Genomic DNA, 23,216 nt, shown 5'->3' with positions numbered 1-23,216 from the left:
CTCTGTTTGGAGTTGCATATCATATTGGCTCATTTGACTCCAGGGTTTCTCGGCCTCCTTTTCTTGTTTTTGTTGCTTCCTTTCCTTGCTTTTTCTCTCTGCTTCCTTGGCATCCTTTTCCTCATCAAGTTTGTCTAGTATCTCTTCCAAATATTCTCTTTCTCTCTTTTCACTTTTGTATGCCCTTTTTAGCATTTCTTTTTCATCTGCTAGGCTACGTGTTTCATATTCTAGCCTTTCCACTTTTCGCTCTAATTGCAAAACCCTTCTCTTGAGTGCATCCCGTTCCTTTGCTATATCAGAGCTGGGGGCCTTTGCTTCTTGTTTTCCCGTTTTCTTTTCTTCATTCTTTTCATTATGTTCATTCTCTTTTCTACCTCTTTTTTTAACACTTCCTTTATGGCTTCTCTGGGGTGGAGGCACTGTTTTTCCATATCCTTTCCCTTTTTCCTCCTCTTTTTCTTCTTCTATCATTATTGTGGCACCTGCTACTACCTTTTCAGTTTGAGTATGTTCTGCCCCCCCTTCGTCACCACTTATCTCAGTTTCTTCACCTTCAGAGTCCTCTAATAGTTCTTCTCCAGATTCTGGTGTTACATCTGAGTTTTCTGGGTCTCCTGAGTCTTCTGTGCCTGCTTTGAGACTTTTTTGACCGATGCCGTCTGATTCATCATCCAACAGCTCTATTTTGATTAGTTTTGCTTTACATCCTGGATCAGACACAAGTTTCTCTGGGAAATGTTCCCTCTTTGATTTTTTTAGGACCTTAATAGGGGTTAAACCCTTCTTATTTAAGTCTGCCAGATATTTGATCGTTGGCATTTCTTCTTCAAACCAGCATTGGGCTGCTGTTCCTCCCATCATAACACAATGCTTTCTCCCTTGTAGGTAGAAGATTGCTGAAAGAATTTTTCTGTAGCTGTTACCACATACTTTAAAATAGATTGACATAGTAAGCTGCTTGTTTTCTTCTGGATCTAATTTGCCTTCATTTGTCAGTACTGGAGCATTGCCATTTTCAGCCTCCCATTGTACAAGTAGGTTCTCATAATCGGGATCTTGGCCTAAATGATCGTAGTATCGTTTATCAAACGCGTTCAGCCAATATTCCATTTCCTCTCTATTTGGCAGGTATACTGACAGCCCACCTTTGAAATTTTTTACCTTTATGTCTGTAGAGTTTGGTTTCTTCTTTCCCTTTCTCTTCATTTTTGCTATTTATTACTGCTGAAGGTTTTTCCCGTCGGGGCCAGTTAGTTAGGCCACAATCCACTTTTCTTTGTTCTTTACTGTTTCAAAGTGGCTTAGTTTAAAATACACGGTTCAGGCAGTTGTACTTTCTTGTATACCTTGCAAAATTCTACTGTTTTAGTCGAATTGCACAAACTGGTAATGGGCCTAAGTTAGGCCTAACCTTATCACTGAAAACAAGATTCTCTGCCCTTTTTTGTTGTTTTCACGTCATCAGAGTTCATCCTTGCTTATTGTTCCAGCAGATGACTAGTTTTAATCACATGGCCACTCTGCATTCCAGTTATATTCATAGAAATATGAACTCAAATTCCTTATCAAGAAAAAAAACGCCTGCTCGCTTCAACAACAACAACAACAACCGCGTCGGCAAAATGTTATGTTGTAAAATGTTTGCTTTTTTCAAAGCCATTTTCAAATTCTGTACCGCAAAAAAATTGTTCATTCAAAGACATCGTTGAATTCCTCTTGGTAACTGATCCATCATTTAGGTGTTTGTTCAATACACAATTTGTTGTAAAACTAGAAATGTAGTTTTGAGAGTCCTTGTAAATATAGTTTTTTTCCCAAATCTAACTTCGTAAAGGTAAAAGTGTTCTGCGGAACAGTTGGCTGTGTGACTTCAATTGTAGGCTGAGGCAAATCCCTTTGGAGCAACAAATCAAAGTATGTAAGAAACTGCTGATATTCGGAATGAAAGTGAAGTCTTTAGCAATGACTTGCTTTAATATCCAAGTAATCTAGTAAAACTTTAATCTTTCCCCAGTTTTCAATCAGGAAATAGGATTTAAGACGCGGACTTCAGGATCCTTTCCATACATCTTTCGAATGCTAACCAGCGCACACACAGGTGTTTTAAAATGCATTGGTACTGCTGGACACAAAACAACTCAAATTATTCTGCAAGCCTTCCTTTCCGTTTGGAGCCTGCCTTCGGACCACAAAAGGAATAAATTATGAATTTTCTTTTGAAAAAATAGTATCGTTTCTGCAAGAATTAACAAATTACTACCAAACCAACTTTCAAAAGGTCTCAAAACTGCGAGGAAACAGGGAAAAATTCAGGAAATGTTTAGAAATCGGGAGATGTAGATAAGGTACCGACCAAGAAAGCTCATGAGACCGGCCGAAATCAGAGGCTCCTGGCCAAACCGGGAGTGTTGGCAGGCCTTCGCATTTTTCAGATATTCGGACTGAGTGAGGGTGATTACACAAAAAAGGTACATTAAAAAATCTTTGGTCTCGACTTCATTTTCAGTTAGCTTGAAATCTTTTTCGAAATTGTTTTGAAAACGCAATTAATATTAACTGGATCAAGAAAGAAATGAGGGAGGAGCACTACATTGAGGTCGAGGTTTTTCTTGCAATGGAGGCTGGAAATACTGGCGGGAAAATTCAGATAGAGAGATAGGCAGTAAGCACGGGCATTTGGAAGACCAGAAGTTTATCTCGATTTTTTTAAATATCTAAGAAAAAGAGGCGCAAATGCCCCCTAAAAAGAAGCCAAAAACCAGTGCTAAAGATGCAAAAGAAGTTGAGAGAGATGAGACTTCGCAGGAAACAGAAAGATTCTGGCTTATGAAGTCTGAACCCGACACTCGTATGGAAAATGGGGTTGATGTCAAGTTTGGCATTGATGACTTGATAAATGAACCAGACCAAACTGCATGTTGGGATGGAGTTCGCAACTATCAGGCAAGAAATTTTATGAGAGATCAGATGAAAGAAGGAGATCTTGCATTCTTTTATCATAGGTAGGCAAACTATTTTCAGTGCTACATTAATCAGTGCTACATTAACCACTATGGGTTAACCATCTTAGTTTTAAGTTCAATCAATGGGCCAAGATTATATGAAATGTCCGATTTTGCTTGGAAGCACATTTACTTGGCACATCAAACGAAGGAATGTGTGACTTGGTTTTCATGGTAACAAATTCAGCTTTTCAAACCAACACTGTAAGTGCAGCTCAGTATGGTCACAGGGGCACCCAAGGAAACAAGCTCTTGTTTCCTATGTTTTATATTTATCATAACTGAAGCCAAGTACAAAGAAGATTTAGTTTTGTTTGCATTCCACTTGATCATGCCCAGCTTGGTTTTAGACAGTGATAATTGAAGAAAAAGCTGAGGTGAACCAAGATTTAGGCAAAAAAGGGTCACACTTTCCATGTGTTGCACTTTTGAGCTGTTCCGACTTGAAAGGAAAACACAGGCCTAGAAACTTTCCTAAGTTTTTAAGGATGATATTTTTGCAGCTTCTACCAGAAGGTGGTTTGGCCACAACTAGACAGGACTTGTCAAGCCACATTGTCTTCAAATATAACACCTGCTGAAGTTTTGCCAGTAACATTCTGAGCTGTTGATAAGGACTTTGGAACCCAGGGAACCAGAGATATGTGCCCTCATTTTTGCGTAAATGCCCTGTTTATTATTAGTTTTTTCTTTAAAACAACATTTTCTGAGATGTTCTTTTCTTAGGCAGCCTTCTTTTGCTTTTCCCCAAGACGTCTGCAGCTGCTATTGGAGAAAAAAATTCAGAATGTTTTCAAATCAATTTAAACTACTTCCAATAGCATTTCAAAGATTTTCTTGTTTTGCTGGACATATTCCTGTCCAATAATAGGGTCATTTCATTAAAACCCCGTAACAACTGTTGAGCATAAACTATCAGGAAGGTTTGGCTTATGTGCTCGGAGTTAAATTTTCTGTCTGCAAAGGCATAATATTTGTCTTTAATATCATACAACAAATTTTTCAGAGCATTTTGATAATAAAAAAGTTTTCCCAATCAGGAAAGGATTTAGGCAGCATGTTGACTGAATTCCTAACACATTTTGTCAGTTCTGTTTCATTGAGGCTAGATTGATATATTCAGTAATATTCAGGCAAGATCAATACCAAGCCCCCTACATGTGAAACATTCACTATGCCCACGTGGATTCCTTACTCTTTATTTTATAATGAGACCAACAATTGCTCACAATGACCTGATTTGAAGATGCTACAAGAGTAACAAAGTGCATTATCTTCTTGTAATTAGAAGAAGAAAAGATTTTTGAACAAGATTTAATGTGTGATTGCTATGAACAAATTTCCCCCCCTCCTTATTGAGGGGAAAACCACTGTATCCTATTAAGAGTATTACTTTGTGTTAATTTTTCATCAGACCCTGCCACAACTACTTTGTGCCAAGTGGCAGAAATAGAAAAATTCATAGAAGGGACAAGAAATTTAGTGTGAAGTGAAGAAAACCACTGACACCTCAAACAGTCGGTTGTAGACCAGTTTCGCCCCATATCAGGGTTCATCAGTTCATCTAGACTGAATGAGGACCTAAAGCCGACCTAGGGCCAGCAATTAGGCCATCAGTGGCAGTGCATTTGGGAGGTAGAGTAAAAGGAAAGAAATTCTAATGAAAATCTAATAAGCATTTCATTTTCTCCTATCTTTGAGCAAACATAACAACATTGTTACTGAAATAAGTAGATACTGAGAAAAGCTGTTATCGTTTTTAAGGGATACTGTCATAAATAAATACTACTGGAAGATTTTTCTGAACTTCTCCTTTATAAGGCATTTTCAAGTACCATAACTGAAAGAGATCTGATTAAGAAAAATATCAAAATGAAACATCATTTCCCCTTAAAATCTAACACTTAGATAAAAATGACAAGGTTGGGATCAAGATCAGAAATTTTCCAACAAAATAACATTTGAGCTTTATAAGTTTTTTTGCCTCATCTGACCCCCATCATCTATGCTGCTGATTGTACCATAGATGATTATATTTTTAACTGTAATCAACTATATTAAAACTTTTATGTGATATCTTTATATATTTGATTTTTCTAACTTTTTACATTCTAGCAAAATCCTTAAACATCTCAGGAGTTACCATACATAGAAGTTGACACAGGTTTATTTTTAGTCAATCATACTACAACTTGTATATGTTTTAATGTTTTTATTTTCTATTTTGTTAATATATCTAATGCCAGAATCTTTAAACATTTCAGCAATTGTAAACCACCTGGAATTGCTGGAATAGTAAAAATAGTCAAAGAAGGTTATGTGGATCACACCCAATTTGATAAGAAGTCTGCTTATTATGACCCTAAGTCCACAAAAGAAAACCCAAAATGGTTTATGGTAGATGTGAAGTTTCTGAGAAAAATGAAGCGGTTTATACCTCTCCATGAACTTAAAGGATTGCACCTTGAACATAAAGAGCAAAGTGGCCCACTGAAAAGCGTAGCTTTATTTACAAAGGCAAGACTCTCAGTGCAACCATTGACAAAGGAGGAGTTCGAATTTATAAAGGATTTAGAGAACAAGGTAAACGAGTAAGTCCAGTTGAAGTTTTTGCTGGGAATGCAGTTATGGTAAATATTGAAATTTGCCTAAAGTAAATTTGTAGTGAGAGAAGAAAAACAAAATTACACTTTTTTCAGTAGAATTTTTCTATAACAAGAATCATCTTTAAACATGAAAGTTACAAAAGTTCTCTATTCATGCTCTGAATTTCTACAATAATTTCAAATAATATATTATTTAACTAAAGCCTTTCATATCTAATCAACCACCAAAATTATACGCATGTTTTCAACATTTTCTCTGAAGCTTACAGCAACAAAGCAATTTTTAGCATTACATATTGCATGGCTAGAGGTCAGGTTTTTAAAATATAACAGAAATTGTTTAAATCAGATTTGCAAATTTAACAACTAATGCTGAATGTGTAGTATCTAAGGAATTGAATTTAATTACCAGAGAATCAGTTAGAATCATTGCACATTTATGATGCTTGTGTCAATATTATCCTTTGGGTATACCAAGCAGGGTAGGCTGTTCTGCAACTTTAGAAGGTCAACCCCATCAAAAACATTCCATTTCAACAACACAATTGTTTAGAAAAATTCTTCAACCTACAGTTGGCAGTTGGAAAATTTTCAACCTTTGGTATAAAACAAATATTTACAGAATTGTAGCCAGAATTGTAGCCAGAATGAACGTTGCAATGTCAGTGCTGTGTATGCTATAAATTTTATAAAGTCAAAAAAGATAACTAAAATAGTGAATGCAAATATAATGTGGGAAAATGTTTTGGTTTGATATGGAAAATGTAGATTAAACATCAAGGGGTTTGAGCCAAATTGAGTATTGTTTTGTTTTGTGATCTTTTGAATGTGTTTAAAAGATCTGTAGTACAATGAGTTATTCTGCCAAAAACTTTTGATTTCACTGGGTCATGACTTGATGATGGATCAAATGCTGTTGGCAAAAATGTTTTTATTAATTTTGATGGTGATCATCCTGTAAGTTTGGTCACCAAACTCAATGAAAGATGTTAATCGTTGTTGGTTATGTTAGGAATATTAAAGGATCAATTAAGTTTGAAATGGTAAATTAATTTTAAGAAGTGTGGTAGTAATTTCCTTTATGAAAAAGAAACAAAAGATATTTGAACATTTTAGCAAAACACTGTATTGTGTGTTAACAACATTTTGATAACTTCAATATACTTCAAACTCTTTACCTTTGAAAAGCAATTATATAATATGAAAAAAACTTGCAACAAAAAGGCCTGGTTTTGTGTTGGTCATTACAAAAATTTTGGTTTATAAACCTTGTGTTGGTAACTGCATTGAATTCTAATAAGAAAAGCAAATTATCCTTTAAATAATACCATTAAAACATCTTTCAGTATTTGTTATTAGAATTAACAAGATATTCAAAATTTGTCTTTTAAACAGCAGTTTGGTGAAAATGGTAAACATGATGCTGCACTGCAATTTTGTAAACAAATGTCAAGTAGCAACTTATAAAACAAAAACACACATCCCTATCTGCAATATTGGCTTGGAATTCAAATATGGATGAAATTGCCCTATTTCAGGATGGCCCCTTTTAAACCATATATTTCTATCAATAACATGCTTATAAAGGTTTCAGGATCTTGTAAGTACTGAAATCATTCAGATCTAAACTTTAACTTAACAATCTATTTTTAGAACTGCAAGAGATTTTCATTTTCCATTTCATGATTATTTGAATTGACATTTTGGCTTTGAAGAAAACTAGATGAAGGCTGTGTCTGTCTATCCAAAAGAAGAAAGCTCTCTCCAGAATTAGGTAAAGCCTTGTCATCAAAACTTCTTAGCCTTTTTTCTGCCAGCTCAGTAAATTCATCAGCCTCATCAAGTCCTACCTGTGTGGAACTATTTGGATGGGAAGTCACCTCTTCTGGGACACCATTGTTTTTACTCCGACTTTCCAGTCCACTTAACAAAAGGTTGTTCACGTTATGAATCTCAGTTTGACTCCTCTGTCTTGCATTTAAGAGATGGTTCTCCTCAATGTCACTTGGAAAGTCGTTTGAAGTACCCCCTTTGAAAACGCCCCACTCATCTTCCTTGTGACGGGCTAGGCCACTATCAAACTGTCCTCTCGGTTTCGCCAAATCTCTGCAGGGCGCAGAGAAACTTCTAAGCCTCATTTCCTCTGCTTTATTTTGTCTCGTTAGAAAAGCCTCTTTGACTTTGATTACTACTTCTCTAGCGCGGGCCCTACTTTCACAATGAAAAACATAGGCCCTGTAACTTTTGTCTTTCTCGTCGGAGACAACAAAAACAAAGGCTTTGTCGTACTTCAAATCAGTGTTAAAATAGGTCAGGCTGTTTGTCTGGAACTTGGCAACGACTGTCTGATTTCCACCATTGGTTTCTATTATCTTCAAATCATCCACGGAAATTTCGAGATAGACTTTTCTAGAACCATATCCGAACGCTTTGTATTTTTCATTGTAGACTTTCTCGACGGCATTTGCTGTCCTGCTGCTGCCGTGTCCTGTAGGAGTTGGCACTAACATTGAACCAAGAAAAACCAGATTATAACGAATGCCAGCCTGAATGAAGTCTTTTTCATCCAATCCTATTGTTGGGAGCTTCTCAGTTCCTTGCCTATTTCGTAAAAAGGCCATGCTCACAAATCTTTGCTGTCAAGCTTTCTGCTGTCAGAGTTAACAGTTTCCACGCGTTTATCTTTGTTTTGCACAAGGTGTCGGGAATTATTTAAATGGATCAGCTGTCAATAATATTGTTTCAAGAAAGACACTCGAAACGATTTGAAATAATTTTCGAATTTCACTGCATCGCAAGACATGCTTTCAAAACATCCTTAAGAATAATTGAGATCTGGACAAATATTTAATTTCCAGATATTTTATTTATCTTGGCATTTAGAATTCTCAATGGAACAGTTGGTCATGGTCTTTGAGGCGATCCAGATGTTTGTTTTTTTGTTGAAATATTGTTGCAACGCTCTCACAGCATGTCTTTTCCCGTTGCTGACTGCTTCCAAGTGAGGCCATTTCCGATATCGAAGCGCAGTTTATTACGTCATAAGTTGATGAGGTAATGACTTAACGGAAAAACTTCCCTTATAATTAGTTTCACAAGGATAAATTTATTTGATATTATTGAGAAATTAATGAAGTTAATTATTCAATTCGTGTAGCGTCCAAACAATATCGGAAATTGGTCGATTCAAGAACGGAAACACCTAGCACGGAAATATCCTGTCCAGACTGAAAATTGCATAGAAGCGGACACAGACTGTTCTAATTTTACACGTGACCAGGTTTGCGATTTGTCGCACTTACCCCACAACCAATCATAAGCAACGACGGAAGTTTTTGATGGTATACACCAATTCGACATACGGCCTCGTTTTGAAAATTTATCCTAATCTAATTATACAACTTTCTAAAACTCAGATTTGGTTTTATCATCACAATTTTAGGCCGGATACAATTTTTCATATTGTTTGTGCTTGTATTTTAGATTTTACGGAGAAATGAAGTTTGAAAACTTTTTAGGGATTTGACCGCAAAAATCGTTCCGGGGGGAAACTTTACCCCCTAGTCGCCAATCACGGTCAAATCCCTTATAAAATTTTTATCTTTTTGTCGTCATAAAATCAATATCGTGAGCAATACCATTATGAAAACTTCGAAGTATACTAAAATCATTGCTCGCAATCCGAATCTGAGGTCAAAAATTTTGTACAAAATAATTTGAAAATTTTTTCAAAACGAGGCCGTAAGTCGAATTGGTCTATTTGCGATTAGCCTGGGTACACAAGCTATAATGTTAGAACACGTGGACAAAAATTGGTCAAAAATTACGAACAAAGTACGGTGATTTCTAACGAAATTTGCTTGCGACAGCTATCAAAAACTGTTTTCAAGGATGTAAGATGAATTATTATAAAGGACGTTTATCTGTAACAAAATTTCCCCATAAAATATCTGTAAGAAATAAAAAAAAAACAAATCCTGCAATGTAGACATCCATTGTTTTTTGTTTTTTATCTATTTCGAAAAAAATTGTCTCCGGTCTGAATTGCTCTAAAATTGAAAAACAATCCAGTTTTAAAGTTTTGACAGAAATTTAGAAAAGCTAGCCCGAGCCTCAATTTACGTTTCTTATATAAAAATTATTTATATCTCATCTGAAATGAAATTTTTCAAATTTCATCTTTGAAGATTGTCAGCGTAAATCCAAGCGTCTCTAAAGCTAAATTTTTGCCCGACTTTCAAAGTTTTAACTTTTATTTTAAGCTCTTCTTCTGCATCCTCAGAGGATGATGTCTTGAATTTCAATCAAGGTAATCCTCGAAATTCTCAAGTTTCAATGGTCTTTTTTCCCGTACAGATACGTTTCTAAATTTTCATTCTCATTTCGTCACTGAGGAGATTGTAACCTCACTGCGAAGTCTCAACCTCGTTCTGCTAGAAGGCACGATAACTTACGCAACAGAAAGAGCATAGTTAGGCATTGCGAATGGGGGGTCGAAAAAGGGGGCAGTGTTTACGCCCTTGAAGGTTTGTCGGTTTTGAGCCTATTGATTGCGTAGAAACCCTTCACATTTCCGACGAACATTCGAAGAGAAACTACCAAACATGCAACTTTATTGGCATCATAAGTCAATGAAAGAGAAGTTTGTTCACCCCTGTGCAGTAGATTTTATCACCACTCTTTATCACCACTAGATTTTTTCTCTTTTCTTGTTCGGGTCTTTGACGTAGGCCACTGAACCTACCCACAAATATAGGGAGCCACTACAACTCGGCTTCAAGAAATTTGCCTTTTTCAAAGTACCATTATTGACTGTAAAGCTACGAGGGTAAAGTCATGTCGGAACTTATTCATGCCAGCTACATCTTGAATCCCCAATGGTGGACTAATTGCCAATTGGACCGGATTCGACTCACCATACTAGCTTGGGATTCTTGCAAGAACCTGCAACTTCTCTCCGGTTGAAAAGGTTTGTTGAAAAGGTTGTTCTACTACTGGGGTAGCTGAATAGCTTGTCGCCCATTGTAAGGCAGCCAGATTATAAAAGTCACTAGAACGGAACGGGCAACATTGCCCCTTATTGTCTCTAGGATATTGTCTCAAACAATCCTTTTATTTACGGGGCTACGATACGAGGTTTAGAGTCTGCTCAGTGGCGGATTTAGGGAAGGGGGAATCTAGGGGCAGTTGCCCCTTCCTCGCTGAGTTGAAGCAACTCTGGCGCCCCTTTTTGGAAATTTTACGCCCCTTTTGAAGAATGAGAAGCAGGTGAAAAAGTTTCTGAAACTTCTAGGTTAATTTACTTCAAAGATTTCCTCAAAGCATACAACATTATTATGAAAAATTTCCTTACAAAGTGAATACAGCGTACACTCATCATAAATTTCTGGAAAATTTCCAGCGCCCCCACTACCAACTGCCCCCATTTCAAATTTTCTCTGGATCCGCCCCTGAGTCTGCTAACGATACTACCAGATTGTATTTAGAAAAAAGTTAGGGTTGTACTTCGATACTTTTTTGTGATGCTCGTCAGGCACCGTAAGACGGAAATTTGTTGAGGGGAAGTGTACATACTGAATATCCTGAGCAGCACATTGACTTTTTGCCTCTCGCGATGTTAGAAAGGTGGAATGTGTCTTCTAAAACCTATATACCTACATAGTGCATTTGTATGTAATTTCCACATTCCAACATTTCACATTCCATGTTTTCAAGATAGCCTTTTCAAAACTTCTGAAATTTTTGCTCGATTGTCTATCAATGTCACATATTGTCAATGCTCCTTCATGTTTGCAGCCATAGGAGATTCTTAAACCCCTTGTTACCCCTAGTTGCCCCTTGTTGCCCACGGGCGACCCCAGTAGCTTCCAATATAGACATAAAGACATAACGCACAATGGCCCCTTCAACTTGCCCACACGTATACTGAAAACATTAGGTACCTAAAGAAGCCTGAATACCAAAATTTGAAAATCAGAGAAGGGTTGGGACAACGTTTATGCTTCGTGAAGAAACATCTGTTTGCCGTTTCAAGAAAAGTACAATGAAAAAGGAAGCAGAAATTTTGTAAATGCTTGATTGCTTCAATTTAGTTGCCCAGTCTACTTCCATCGTTATCATACTGCTCTACTTTGGACAAAATTTCACTACAAAATCTGTCAATCAACTACTTTTGTTAATCACTGTAAAAGGTTATGGATAAGCACGTGCTACGATCAGTTATATTGTTCTCTTCATTTAATTTGAGAGTTTTCGATACTTGAATGTAACAGAATCTCCATTTTCCAGCACGTAACTGTCGAAGCCCTTATTTGGCATCTTTCCATTTACGTAGTAAAACCAATAGATTTTCTTGTTATTGACAATGTGGTTTCTACAAAGCCTTACCAGTGATTCTCCCCATGATGTTGTGCGTGTCTCGAATTGGTAGCATTCGTCCTCCGCAGCGGCGGCTCGCAATGCATCCAGAACCGTTGAACCATTTACTATCTGCACAACTTGTGTTTCGGGACTCTCTTTTTCAGTTGCCTCGAAATCAATATCAATGCTGACGACAATATTTCCCTAGAGAGATCCAAAGGATAACAAATCCTTAAATGGCTTTGAAAAAAGCAAACATTTTACAATATACTAAAAGCTTCGTCTGACACTCCTCAGAGCACTCGTCTGCGTCTGAGCATAAAACACTCCTCAGAATAAGGGTCCGAAAGAACACGATGAAAAATATATACCCAGTTGTGGATCTAAATAGGCCAATCAGAAAAACGCAAGCACATAACCGGTATAGTTGACCAATCAGTGCTGCGAGCCTAAAGAATAATTACCACTGGAGTCCAAGAGAGAAAACGAACTCCTTCTGTCTACACAATGGCGGCTTTTTCGTTTGTATGTAGATCGACTCCAAAACTGCTAGATGGAAGGACGACCGGGCTCTGCCAATTATCCGAAACATGTCGTCATTATAGAGTTTTGCACAATCTGGGTTGTCTAAAAGATGTTGACCGATCGCAGAATCACTTGTTTTACCAGTATTTCTAGACCTACAAGATCGAGGAGGCTGTTCTCTTCGAGGGGGAGTTTTGTTTCTTATGTTGGAAGGAACATGCTGTTTTTGAATTGGGACCGCATTGTCTCTGAGTAACATTGTGTCAAAATCTGATTTCATATCTTTGTAAGTTGTCCGCAATGCCCGTTCGTGAATACGATTAACTTAACTATTAAGTGTTCTATCGCAGAACATCCAAACAAGAGGACAGTGAAAAGATAAATGCCTTCATTATTCTCTTTAGTTGTTCAGTATCAAGAAAGTGCGAGATTCTCGAGAGAGCATGTAGCTTTTGTCCAGCCTTTTTGCAAATGGATCTCAATTGCTTTTTAAAGCATAATGTTTTTTCCAGAATCACTCCAAGCAGCTTTTCTTCCGTGCTCTCTTTTATCTAGACACTTCCGATATCTAAAGAAATATCATTACTTTTATTCCCAAAGACCATTAGATGGCATTTGTCCTCATTCAACTTCAAACAGTTGTTCGGAAACCATTGTGCAATTTTAAGGGCATCACTCTCTAATGTTTCAATGATACCATCAACATAGCATAGAAAGTCGTATCATCTGCATAGTTACAAATTTGAGCATCATTCACAAACATAAAGAGATCATTGAGGTATATGTTAAACAGAAGAGGTCCCAAGACCGAGCCCTGTGGTACACAAATCGTTGTTTCTCTTCGTGTGCTTAAGGAGAGAAACATGTGTACCACATTCTAGAAGTAACAGCACATTTTATCGATTTTGAAGATGACATCTCCATAATGTACTTTTAATAATAGGTCCGTGTTCATAAAGCGCATTTCTACTTTTTTCACAGGAGAAATCATTTTTTCTCCCTTGTTGCCTTGCTTTAGAGACAACGGTCATGGTCTCGGAGGCAGGCTGGAAAGTGTAAATTTAACAATCATCGCAAAAGATTTTGAACGAGGCTCTAATGTTTTGCAAAAAATGGAGCATGATTCCTCGGTCCCCTTCGTCGGAGGCCCTGACAGTGTCCTCTAATGCCACTCCTGTCTCAAATTGTAAGAGAATGCGTATTTATATATAAGTTTAATGCAAATCCTCTGTGACCTCCTAAACGGGATGTTGTCTGTCTAATTTGAATACCGTAAACCCTCGAATAAGCCCCCCACGCTCGAATAAGTCCCCCTCGAATAAGCCCTCCCCATGGGGGCTTATTAGAGGGAAGCATAATTGCAAAATATCTTATTTCAAGAAAGCCCCCACAGGAAAACAGCTATACAGTATTACTTCCTTCGACTGGAGACCAAAAAGCAAAAGGCGCCTTTTGTGATGATAAAAAATTATAATATTTGTTAGATTTTCACACAGCACTTTGTGTCTCTTTTAATGATATCAGTCGACCTTTGAGAAAAATACTAAACTTTGAAATAAGCCCTCTCTCAAATAAGCCTCCCCCCTCGAATAATCCCCCACCCAAAAATTCATTGTTTTTCTCCCCAGCAATACAAAATTTGTACTCACGATCTATGTTCGTTAAGAACTTGAAGAATCGGTACTTACTGGCAATGGTTTTTCTGAAAAGAAACAAGAAGCTTATGTGATTGGCGCTTATATCGTGATAATCACGACGATTAAAACATAACCGAGTAACATCACAACGATCAGGAATTGCACTTATGATTAAGGTCGCCGTTATGATTACGATTATCACTGCGATTATGGTGATGATTTGCTGCTTATAAACACAGTACTGAAGATTATTGATCGTGATTATAACGATGATTATAACGATATCATGTTGATCGTGATTATTACGATTATAGCGGGGATTATGGTCACAAGAACCATCTGTACTGTTTATTATCATCTTGGCAGACTGGAAACTAAAGTTATGGTTAATGTAAGTTTATTAGTAAGTTACACTCTTTTTTCATACAAAGCAGTAAATTGAAGTTCAGGCTGGCTGTTTTTTGAAAATTATTAGAGTGTAAGCAGTGCAGTCGCTATTTTTTGCGCTCTTGGGAGTTGTTCACGCCTTGTTTGCCAACAATGTGAGTAAGACACCCTTTATTTGCCGACAAAATTAAAGATTAAAACTAGGAAACTTAAATAAAATTGTACTAGGAAAAATTAGCGAATTTATTAATTAATGAATTTTTTTAATCAATTAGTTAATTTTTCCTATTACAATTATAAAATGGCTTTGAAAAAAGCAAACATTTTACAACATACTTAAAGCTTTTTCGTCTGACACTCCTCAGAGCATAAAACGTCAGAATAGGTTCCGAAAAAACACGATGGAAAAATATATACCCAGTTGTGGATCGAATCGCAATATTACAATTATATATATATTTGAATTCCTAGTTTTATTCTATTATATACATTGTACAGCAAACAAGCTAGTATAAAATTAACAATTCACCAAAAAGCACTCCTGGATGGCAAAAAACTCCTCGTTTTTGCTATGAAACATTGCTCAAAATACATTTTACAGTAGCTCAGCCTCAGCTTGTTCTTTATTTGCTTTTAACTTTGACCAATTTTGAGGTTTGTGTTCTTATGAAATTGTTCTTATAAAGAAGAACGTAACTTAAAAAGTATTGAAGTTAACGAGGGCAAATCATCATTTTTACGTGGAATCAACATGACTGTTTTCAGAAAAACATAATCATTATCACCACGAACGAATAATTATTTCAAAAACGTTCTTACTTTTCTCATCGTAATTGCAGCTTGCGTTGTTCTTCAAATCCAAGAATGAAACACCAGCTAAAGCAGGAAGAACACTGAGCGTGGAGCCCAGGTTACCAAACGAACCGTCTTTAGCTTTCTGATTTATTATATATCTGAGTGTTTTCTCGCATTTGGTTTCCTTCCAATCAAGGTCTTTCCCAACTGCAGTTTGAGCCTAGAATAAAAAAGTGCTATTTGAATCAATCTGTGTATCAACCTGTGTGGCTAAGGCCTATTCTGTTTCCTCAAAGCTTTCTCAATATTTTGTTATAGAATCTCACATTTTCTTGCGAGTTATTGCCAAACCCCTGCATGATTCACGCAACTGTTTCACAACACGTCCATATTTGGGTAGAAGGGGGGGGGGTAATATTTCTGCAATGAGTATTTTATGATGTGATTCTATTATTTGAAACAAACTAAAAGTAACCACAAATTAGTCATGGACCTCCTTATTAGTAAAATTGGTGTTCCCTGTTGGTGAAACAGCGTTTTCTGATAGGAAAAGCGATACTGTAGTATTTTACATTTGCTTGGAACTAACGATATTGTAATATTTTTAAGTGTATGTGTTTTTAAGATTTGTACGGAAAAGCAGTGTCAGAAGCTCAAATATATGGTCAATATCTGAACGGTGTATATAAATATTGAACTGCTGGGACATTAATGATTTGACAATAATGGAATTCTGTTGCAAAAATGGTTCAAGGGGCAATGTCGTTTGAAATAAACAGCCTTTTGGTTTGTCAAGTTAAACTCAAAGTACGTAGCCACAAAAAGATTGTCTGTAGTTTCTTAAATTCTTAGGCTCTTCGGGGATTTACTACACTGTTTTGGGGTCGGAATACCGGGGCTGCCATGTCCCCAAAATATTCTACGCAGCCACTGTGTCAATTAAGAGGAGACGTACCCTGGGTACCAGAGCCTCATAAATTCAGGCATAAAACATTGTGGACAGCTGCGGTGGCAATCCATTATTACATCTTAGATTTATAGTAAGAAACTAGTCAAAGAAAATTTTTTAAGCAAGGATTGGAACCTGTTCAGTCGAGACATACTCAATTTTTGCTCAAAGCCTCAATCAATCAGTTGCATCTTACCTGCATTACAAGGGCTATGGTCACGTGATTGTCCATACCAGCTTTCGTTTTCATTGCCAGGGTGTTGCTCAGCTTTGTAATGATTTTGTTAATCCACTTCAACTGATATTCTTTATCGTGGAATTGATGAACAACACTTTGCAACGCCATCACGAACAGTGCACACGTGTCTTTGGTGTGCTTCTCTCCAGTTCGAAGTATCATCTCCACTTTACTCAAGATTCGTTCCACGGCGGACCACTCGACTCTTACGTCATTGATACCAAGGGTCATCAGTGCGAGGCTGTACTGAAAGTAGTGATTGAATTTGCCTTTAATGGGAAAATGAAAAAATGACATTAGCTGAAGACGAAAATTTTTCAAATGCAGTACAGACACATAAGGTATTAGCAGATTTCGGTTTTGGGTATAAAAAAAATAAAATCTAAAGTTGTCTATACAAAAAGAGCTCGTTTTCTCACCTAAAATTAAAAAACACCATGCAAGGAGCCAAGAAACCTGGCTTCGTGTACACCACCATATTGTATCAACTACTGATCTTAATGTTCAAGCAATAAAATCTAAAATCTAAAGTTGTCTATACAGAAAGAGCTCGTCTCCTCACCTAACAACATAAACCGTGCAAGGAGCCAAGGCAGGGATAGGTAATTGTTTTCCTTTGGACTAACTTGGTCAACAAGAAACCTGGCTTCGTGTACACCACAATATTGTATGAACTACTGATCTTAATGTTCAAGCAATAAAATCGGAAACTTACTGCATTGGAAGGCGCAACAATGCTCACTTTAGTTTCAGATAAATGTCATTTTTGCTCTCTAAATTTCAATGGAATGACTATTCTCGTAAAATCCTGGAGACCAAAGGAATAATAAATATATGTCAATAGACAGGATTTGGTTGTCGTGTGTTTTCAATGGAAACTAATCTTCGTACTATGAAGAGACAATCCGAGTTATGGCAAGAGAACGTAACTGTGAAGGAGATAAAGTAGAGAAAAAGGAAGGTGCATTTTCCTTTTCCCTCTCACCTCGAATTTTCCCTTACGCTGTAAATGTGATTTTTTTCATGTATTTTTAGCATAGAAATAAACCTTTGGAAACTCTGTTGTGAGTGTTGCAGAATTTTTAACCTTTTGGTATAATCTTTAGACTTATAATCTCGAGAGCGTTACCAATGACCTTACATTCTTCTTTCTACCAAGTTAAACGATCTTAAATATATTACTGGCTCTGTACATTTTTTGTTGCATTTTTTGTGCAATTTAGCTCTATCTATGTGTCCCTGAAAGATTGGCGTCATACTCAAAGCTTTGTGATGCAGCGGGGGCAGGAAATGTAGAAAGGACACCTTGGGGTGTCAAATTTTGCTGCTGAAATAGATCGGAAATCATTGTTTAGCCAATGACGAAGTCTGGTTGTAGGTGAAAGCCCAGGGAAATTTTGCATTGCTACGCCCTAAAGACTCTCGGAAATGAAGGCAGCACCCATAATGACATGTTTGAATCAAGACTACAGTCAAACTTCAATCTCGAAATTTCTCTCACCCCAACATAAACCATCAAGGGAGGCTGGACCCAGTCCCACCTTCAAGGGAGGCTGGACCCAGTCCCACCTTCAAGGGAGGCTGGACCCAGTCCCACCTTCAAGGGAGGCTGGACCCAGTCCCACCTTCAAGGGACGCTGGACCCAGTCCCACCTTCAAGGGAGGCTGGACCCAGTCCCACCTTCAAGGGAGGCTGGACCCAGTCCCACCTTCAAGGGACGCTGGACCCAGTCGCACCTTTAAGGGAGGCTGGACCCAGTCCCACCTTCAAGGGAGGCTGGACCCAGTCCCACCTTCAAGGGAGGCTGTTTTGATGACCATCTACAAAGCTTGATATAAACTCTAAACATTCTGTTTTTTCTTTCTTTATTTAAAGTTGGTAAAATCTGTAGCTATATTAGAGCGAAATAAAGCCAACTAATTTAAATTAACAACGCTAAATATGATTTAAATCAAATGTAACTGATGTTGCAAAACTACATGTAAATTGAAAGATGAAAATTCTAAGATTTTCTCTTGAATAGTTGTAGAGTTGGGGAGTTTTTTTCATTTGGAACTGTGTTCCATATTTGGCTACATCTGTATGACAAAGATCTCAAGAGCAAAAGGAATTATATCATGCTATTATTGTTACTTCTGAAGGGAGACAATTCGATTCGGCTTCAAAAAGGGCTTCAGAAACTTGCTTTTGAAATTTCCGATTGCACCAGGGTTCCCATAAGGATCTCATAAGAATCTTAAATCGCTCAAAATCTTCAAGAATCTTTTAATACTGGCTTAAAAAATTACATGTGCCACCAAATTCAAGCCAAATCTTCAGGATATTTTTCAAGGACTTCAACTATTGGGGTTTCAAAAGGGCCTACTAGGACAAGCCAAAGAGTCCGCTGGGACAAATTTCCAACCAGTCGGTAAGTTTCCAAGCGTCGAATAGGAATACCGTGCTACATGAAAACTTGTTGGTTCAAAGAACGTTTTGATGGAATGTCTTGAATTCAAGGACGTAGAAAGCATTATGAAAGCGGGGTACACCTGTTTTTGGTGTTTCTAAAAGCAGATCGAATAGCAATGTTTTAGATTATGGTCCAAAAAAGGAAAGGTTCACATCAAAATGGAAAATATTGACTTTTTTCTTGAATGTAGGTATCAAGAGATACTTGAATTTTAGATTTTATTAGGATTCAAAACTTTGATATGAATTGAATTTGCTTGGAAATCAGTTTCATGAAAAGGGCACTTTGCTGCCCCAGTGCTGCCCCATGCACCACTAGGGCAACGGGGGACCTGCCCCCTGCGCTGCCCCTGTGGCTCCGGCGTCCTTCGTCATACCTTTTGGGAAGTTGTTCACATCCTGAAGCAAATTGTCTGTTAAATTCATCCCTTGATAATCACTTGGATCTTCACACAAAGCATTTAGGCCCATTATTATTTGCGCAAGTTCACCACCATGTGCTTCTTTGATGTCACCTTTGACACCTTTCAAATACTTCGCAGCCTTCTGGAAAGTTTTTGAGCACGTGTTCTCCTCATCCAAATCATATCCCATTAGTTTTAAAACAGTCAGCGCATACCCTGTTGTATGGGCATCTAGCCATTTTCCTTCATCATCTTGAGCTTCTAACAACCATCGATTTGCCTGTAGAATGGCTTTGGATAGCCCTGTGTGTATGGCATGGCTCTTGTAATCTAGGGAATCATTTGAGCAATTTTCAAAATTTTTAAAAAATCATTTTAAAGATAGAAGAAATTTCCTTTGCTGTTAAAGAAGGAGGTTTATCTATCAATATGCGAGAAAAGTAGTTGCAGTAAGTCACTTAAACGTTGTAGGAGATGATTGTTTATGCATGCTTAAAATAGACACAACGTACAAAACTATACCACAGGAGCATGGAAGTGCAACACAACCCTGTGGCCATTAATAATTAGCTACAATTCTCTTGAAGACTGTCCCAAAATAGATGCAGAATGATGAAGGTTGAAGATTAAGATGTAGGGGACCACAGGCAGAGCTCTCAGTTGTGTTATGCATCACCTATTTCGATTTTGGCACAGACTTCAGACACACAAAAAACATAAGGATATACAAATTACATACAACATGATTTATGAAAGGGGTCGTAAAAAAGCAAGTTGTCAAAAAACGGTACGATTTGTGGGTGTATTTTTGCGTAGCCTTGATGATTTTGTTGTAAATGCAAAATTTTCTCCCCCACCCGATTGGCTAATATGGAAAAATTGGTCTGCCTGCCTTTACGCTGCTCGCTTTGGCTGGCCTAGCCTTGCTGCGAATAAAAAGCTATCGGGAATGGCAAAAAGGTTTAATAACTGGAATTAAATAATGCTAATGGAAGAATTTCCTTTCGCTGTTGACATGTCCATCGCAACCAAAAAGTGAGTCAAATTAATTCTAGTCACAGGCTTCACTACAACGGGGACACAGCCAAAATCTCTGGAATAAAAGTTGTCTCTGATTGGTTAAACCCGTTTAATTATTGATCAAGCTCAACGGTCATGAATTTCACTCCAATGAAAATAAAAGTTGATTCAGCCTAAAAAGGGATTATAAACCTCAAGAAGGGCGCGATTCCGTGATTCCTATGTCTCTGAGAAAATGTATTTTTGATACCTAAAGTGCTTTAGGTGATATGTTGGGGATTCTCATGCATAGAGGATGGTCACAAATAACTGAAAATTGATTTTTTATAATGATGAGCAGTTGAAACGATCTAGGGGATAAATACAATTTTCTGAAAATAGAGGAAGCTTTGCAAACAAAGAAAAGCAAGGTTTGGGCAGTCGGGGAAGGCAGAGGGGGCGGGGGGGGGGGGGGGGGGGCAAAATGCCCCAGGGCCTCGAGGTGTAGGGGGCCTCAAAAAGTATGAGTTCCATTTAAGAATGGAATCTATCAAACATGGCAAAATTATGCCTAAAAAGATCGCAACAATTTTCAGCTTGTTCCGCTCGCAGGGCGCCTCGTTATCCATCTCTGCCCCAGGGCCTCTCAAACCTTTCAACGGTCCTGAACAGAGTATCCAGAATTTATAAAAAAGTAGCCCAACTTATCGTAAGCACTACGAGGAAAGCTTGCTCGATCGGTAATAGGTGTAGACGAAGAAGAGAAATAGTTGTGAAAATGATTAACTAGACAAAGCGAAGTAGAAGCCAAATGATGATGATGATGATTGTTTCAATATTAAAATTGTACTGAAAAAAGGATTTAGGACCAGTGGCGTAACGCAGTTAGGGGCACCCGAGTTTGATAACTAACTATCCCCGATCAAAAGGGGCTCCCAAAGTAGTATTTTTAACACTTTTGTAAATTTTAACATGCTATACAGTACACCACAGGCAGGGATTTTCTTGGGGCCTGTAGAAAGGGGCGCCGTTACAGTGTTTTTCCTATGGGCCTAGTACTCTGGTTACCAGAGCCACATAAATTCGAGCGCGGAAATAGAAGATAGGAATGGGGAAACAGGGGAGCGTCTATCTGAGAAAAATGAAGGGTTTTTTTGGTACGCCATGGTTTTGGGTGTATGTCTAGCAGTAGAAGCGCCACGGGGGAGGGAGAGGGGGGACATGTCCCCTCCAGTTCTCGGCAGAAGCAACTTTGTATTTTGTCTAAATTCGATAAGAAAATGCTTGGAAGGGTAATATTTTGGCAGCGTACTTCTTGTGATGTAGTCCTATGACTTTGAAACTGCCTTTATGTAACCAAAAGTTAGCGATGGGCGACCTCTTCGGGTAAAATTTGCGTTCTATGTTGGTAAAAAAGGCGTTTTCTTGTGTTAAAAAAGTCGTGGCCTAAAATTTTTGTTCTGTCCCACCCTCCTCCAGAGCTTAGTGGCTGGCGCCGCCATTGATGCCTAGTAGTGTAGTGATTAGCCCCTTCCTGCACTACACCCCTGGGTATGCCCCTTCCGTTATTTCGGGCCTTGTGTCAGCAAATGCCCGAAATAACGACATAAGAGGGCCTAACTTAGGGGTCTGGAACACAGGCTAAAGAGGGCCATGCTTCTCTTATGTCGGCAAATGCCCTTTGACAACACCATGGAGACACCGACAAGAAATTTTTCCCAAGTTCCAAGATTCCAGATCAAAATACTTTTATAAACAGGGGTTGAAAATTCGGTTTGATAAAGAATGTGGACCCCTAAAAGCAAGTTTTTAAATTTTATGACGAATTCTTCAACATAAAAACCATGCCGTTTTTTCTTTCCCCTGACAAATCTGTTTAGTCTCAGAAAACAAACTCTGAAATACTTTCGCAAGGAAAGGGGTCTGGGATACCTGGATCTCTTCTATTACGCAATCATTTGCGCAAAAATTTTGAGGTCGAGAGCTTTCCTACCTATGTTATCGAAAAACGAACATATTGTTGTGTTCCTTTGTTACATTTGCCCCTAGTGCCAAACATGTGTTATCCTTACTTCTGTGTACAGCTAGCATTCAAGCATTTTTTACTGTATAGAAACTTCAGATATATTTTGAACTGACATTTTAACGAAATTATCATTCAAAACATTGTGGCCTAGTCATTTGCTAAAATTGAAAATTCGCTATCTATATGTTTTAAAGCTTTTCTATGAGAAATATCTCTACCACTAGATGCAGACAATAGGTTTCTTCCTATCCAGTGGCAACTTGGGAACAGAAGAAATTTTGCAGAGGCAAGAAAATACCTAGCGATACTGTACATACCACAGTAGCCATTTGCTGTCACTGCAAAAGCCACAAGCACGGTGATGCCAACTATACACAGCTTCATTTTGCAAACAACCAGTTTTCGAGCGTCTTTGGCGATGGTGCGAGCCTCTCGTTGCCTTCGTTTGGACACAACTTTGTTCGATGTTATTGTGTCACATATATTTATATGACTAGGACAAAGTTCATTTACTGCTGGTGTAAAACCCGGACTGGGTATTCGGTACTTTTCAAGCACATTCAAGACCGATATTACAAAAGTCTCAGAAATTATTTTGGCAGATGTCAAAAGCATCTGCCTAAATTTTTATCCCCGCCATGACATGAACCCAGCCGTGCTTTATCAGTATCACATCCCTCTGCTTCTTCAGTTGTTTTGACAATAATATGCGCAAAGAATTGAGAAAAAGGTCCAAAATCTTTAGTGGTTTTGAAAGATGCACTGAAGCCAAAACAGGAATATTTTTTTGAAAAAGTTGTTTACTAGGAAGTAAATTTGATTCCAAAGTGAAC

General features: G+C 37.8%; 3 protein-coding genes across 3 annotated transcripts; 1 reads left to right on the top strand and 2 right to left on the bottom strand.

The window, feature by feature from the left end:
* Window positions 1–2,318: 2,318 nt before the first annotated feature.
* LOC135689245 (thymocyte nuclear protein 1) lies at window positions 2,319–11,940 on the top strand. The gene is made up of 2 exons (XM_065206405.2): window positions 2,319–3,005; window positions 5,270–11,940. The coding sequence occupies exons 1-2, from the start codon at window positions 2,737–2,739 to the stop codon at window positions 5,598–5,600; spliced, it is 600 nt and encodes a 199-aa protein (XP_065062477.2). The 5' UTR covers window positions 2,319–2,736; the 3' UTR covers window positions 5,601–11,940.
* On the bottom strand, window positions 5,739–8,856 carry LOC135689243 (uncharacterized). The gene has a single exon (XM_065206402.2). The coding sequence runs from the start codon at window positions 8,230–8,232 to the stop codon at window positions 7,261–7,263; it is 972 nt and encodes a 323-aa protein (XP_065062474.2). The 5' UTR covers window positions 8,233–8,856; the 3' UTR covers window positions 5,739–7,260.
* Window positions 11,674–23,013, bottom strand: LOC135689239 (transcobalamin-1). Its single transcript, XM_065206391.2, has 6 exons — window positions 22,701–23,013; window positions 19,332–19,688; window positions 16,461–16,771; window positions 15,340–15,535; window positions 14,185–14,198; window positions 11,674–12,175 (listed from the first exon to the last, which is right to left on the bottom strand). Exons 1-6 carry the CDS (start codon window positions 22,996–22,998, stop codon window positions 11,849–11,851), a joined length of 1,503 nt encoding a protein of 500 aa, XP_065062463.2. The 5' UTR covers window positions 22,999–23,013; the 3' UTR covers window positions 11,674–11,848.
* Between the last annotated feature and the right edge of the window lie 203 nt (window positions 23,014–23,216).

Source organism: Rhopilema esculentum, chromosome 9 (assembly GCF_057945365.1).
Source record: "Rhopilema esculentum isolate cy_ngs chromosome 9, ASM5794536v1, whole genome shotgun sequence".
Classification (NCBI taxonomy): domain Eukaryota; kingdom Metazoa; phylum Cnidaria; class Scyphozoa; order Rhizostomeae; family Rhizostomatidae; genus Rhopilema; species Rhopilema esculentum.
Note: the sequence above shows the minus strand (reverse complement) of the source record. Positions and strands in the feature narration are given on the sequence as shown.

Coding starts and splice junctions, on each gene's coding strand:
- LOC135689245 (XM_065206405.2), top strand. CDS start 2,737: ATGCCCCCTAAAAAGAAGCCAAAAACCAGTGCTAAAGATGCAAAAGAA. Junction 3,006..5,269: donor CTTGCATTCTTTTATCATAG/GTAGGCAAACTA, acceptor TAAACATTTCAG/CAATTGTAAACCACCTGGAA.
- LOC135689243 (XM_065206402.2), bottom strand. CDS start 8,232: ATGGCCTTTTTACGAAATAGGCAAGGAACTGAGAAGCTCCCAACAATA.
- LOC135689239 (XM_065206391.2), bottom strand. CDS start 22,998: ATGCTTTTGACATCTGCCAAAATAATTTCTGAGACTTTTGTAATATCG. Junction 19,689..22,700: donor GACAGCAAATGGCTACTGTG/GTATGTACAGTA, acceptor ATGATTCCCTAG/ATTACAAGAGCCATGCCATA. Junction 15,536..16,460: donor CCATAGCCCTTGTAATGCAG/GTAAGATGCAAC, acceptor TTTTTATTCTAG/GCTCAAACTGCAGTTGGGAA.